General features: G+C 61.5%; 1 protein-coding gene across 1 annotated transcript; it reads left to right on the top strand.

The window, feature by feature from the left end:
* Positions 1-19: 19 nt before the first annotated feature.
* Positions 20-1,666, top strand: IL17B (interleukin 17B; the record flags this gene model as incomplete). Its single annotated transcript, XM_010164223.1, has 3 exons — positions 20-40; positions 1,021-1,307; positions 1,519-1,666. Coding segments are annotated over exons 1-3 (456 nt in total), but the record flags the coding sequence as incomplete, so codon positions are not given.
* Between the last annotated feature and the right edge of the window lie 5 nt (positions 1,667-1,671).

Raw genomic sequence — 1,671 nt, forward strand, 5'->3', positions numbered from 1 at the left:
CGGCAGCCCCTCCACAGCCATGGAGCGGGCTCCAAACCTGGTAGGTGCCAGCACAGGGGCTCAGGGCTCGCTCCGTGTTTTCCTTCTTTAATATAATTATTTGCACGCTTGTTTACGGGTGGCTACCTGGGTTTGTTTGCTTTGGAGACGCACGCTGTGGCCTGCCAGGGCCATCGCTCCCACGCCTGGCACGGCGAGGATGCAGCAGCCTCAGCGAGCAAAGCTGTGACAGTCTGACCGGACAGTCCGGCACCGGAGGGGAAAAAGAGCCCCGGCTGAGCAGACCCTGCCCCGGGGCACCGCACACCCACGGGAAGGGCTGCGGGATGACAGGCAGGAGAGCAGGCAGGGCTGCGGGATGGGGGGCAGGGTGTGGGGCTGCCTGTGGCCGGCTGCAGGGACACGAATAGCAGGGAGCAGCGCTACAGAAAGGAACTTTGTTCAGGGCTGGGCAGCCTGCCGGGTGTCAGCACAGGGCAGCTCAGCCCTGCGAGGCCAGAGGGAGAAGGAAAGGAAAAAGCATCTTTCTTTCTCTCTGACCATCCTCAGAGCACAGAGGGAGGGAGAGGAAGCTTTGGATAAAGATCCCATTCTTGACTGTCTCATCTCTAAAGCTCCTTTTAAAAGTACAGCCTGAGCTGAGCATGTCCCCATCCCTCCCAGCACACGGGCACCTCGGGGTGGGCAGGGAAGGGACCAGGCACAGCTCGGGCAGGGGTACTTTGGGCAATGCAAATTGCCAGCTGGAACCAGGGTGAGGGGCTGTGCAGCCACATGCATCAGCTGGGGCTTGGGCTAGGGGCTCACCATGACCATGTGCCCACCACCCCTGCAAACTGTCCTCATGTGCTTCCACGGGTCTCACCCACAGGCCAGCATTGCCCTTCGGGAGTTGCATGTGCCACCCCAAAGTCAATGCATTCGTGCCATGGCTCAGTGACCCATGAGAGGTGGGACAGCTCCCCTTCCATGCCAGTCCTGCAGCCTGGGCCACCATGCACCATTCTCCTTCCTCCTCAGCTTCTCCTCTGCATCTTCACCTTTTCCATGGTCCTGGTCCCTGAAGCAAAGGACCAAAGCAAGGCAGCGAAGGGCAGGAGAAGGGCCCCGGCACGGTCCCCCACGGCTGCCCCTGCCCTGGCCTGGGCCCCAGACGACTCCTACACCTCCATGGCAGACTACGAGCGCAGCATCCAGGACATGGTGCGCCAGCTGAGGAACAGCTCCGAGCCAGGAGACACCAAGTGCCAGGTCAACCTGAGGCTCTGGAGGTCCAACCGGAGAAGCCTATCCCCCTGGGCTTACAGGTGAGCTTAGGGCAGGGACCTTGCCAGCAAGGCTCCATGCCAGCAAGTGCCGTGGTGGCCATGGCTCCACCATCATGGGGCTGCAGCAGCTGCTGGGGGATGCAGTGCGACACAGCACCCCATTTCACCCCATGGAGCCATCGCCCTGCCCATCACTAGCCACCCACTGCCTCCCGTCTTACCATCTCGTCTTGCTTTCCTTCTCCTCCAGCATAAACCACGATGCAACGCGGATCCCAGCAGACATCCCTGAGGCCCAGTGCCTCTGCACTGGCTGCATCAACCCCTTCACGATGCAGGAGGATCGCACCATGGCCAGCATTCCCATTTACAGCCGGCTGCCTGTCCGCCGGCTGCTCTGCCA

Source organism: Antrostomus carolinensis, unplaced genomic scaffold (assembly GCF_000700745.2).
Source record: "Antrostomus carolinensis isolate BGI_N321 unplaced genomic scaffold, ASM70074v2 scaffold37043, whole genome shotgun sequence".
Lineage (NCBI taxonomy): Eukaryota > Metazoa > Chordata > Aves > Caprimulgiformes > Caprimulgidae > Antrostomus > Antrostomus carolinensis.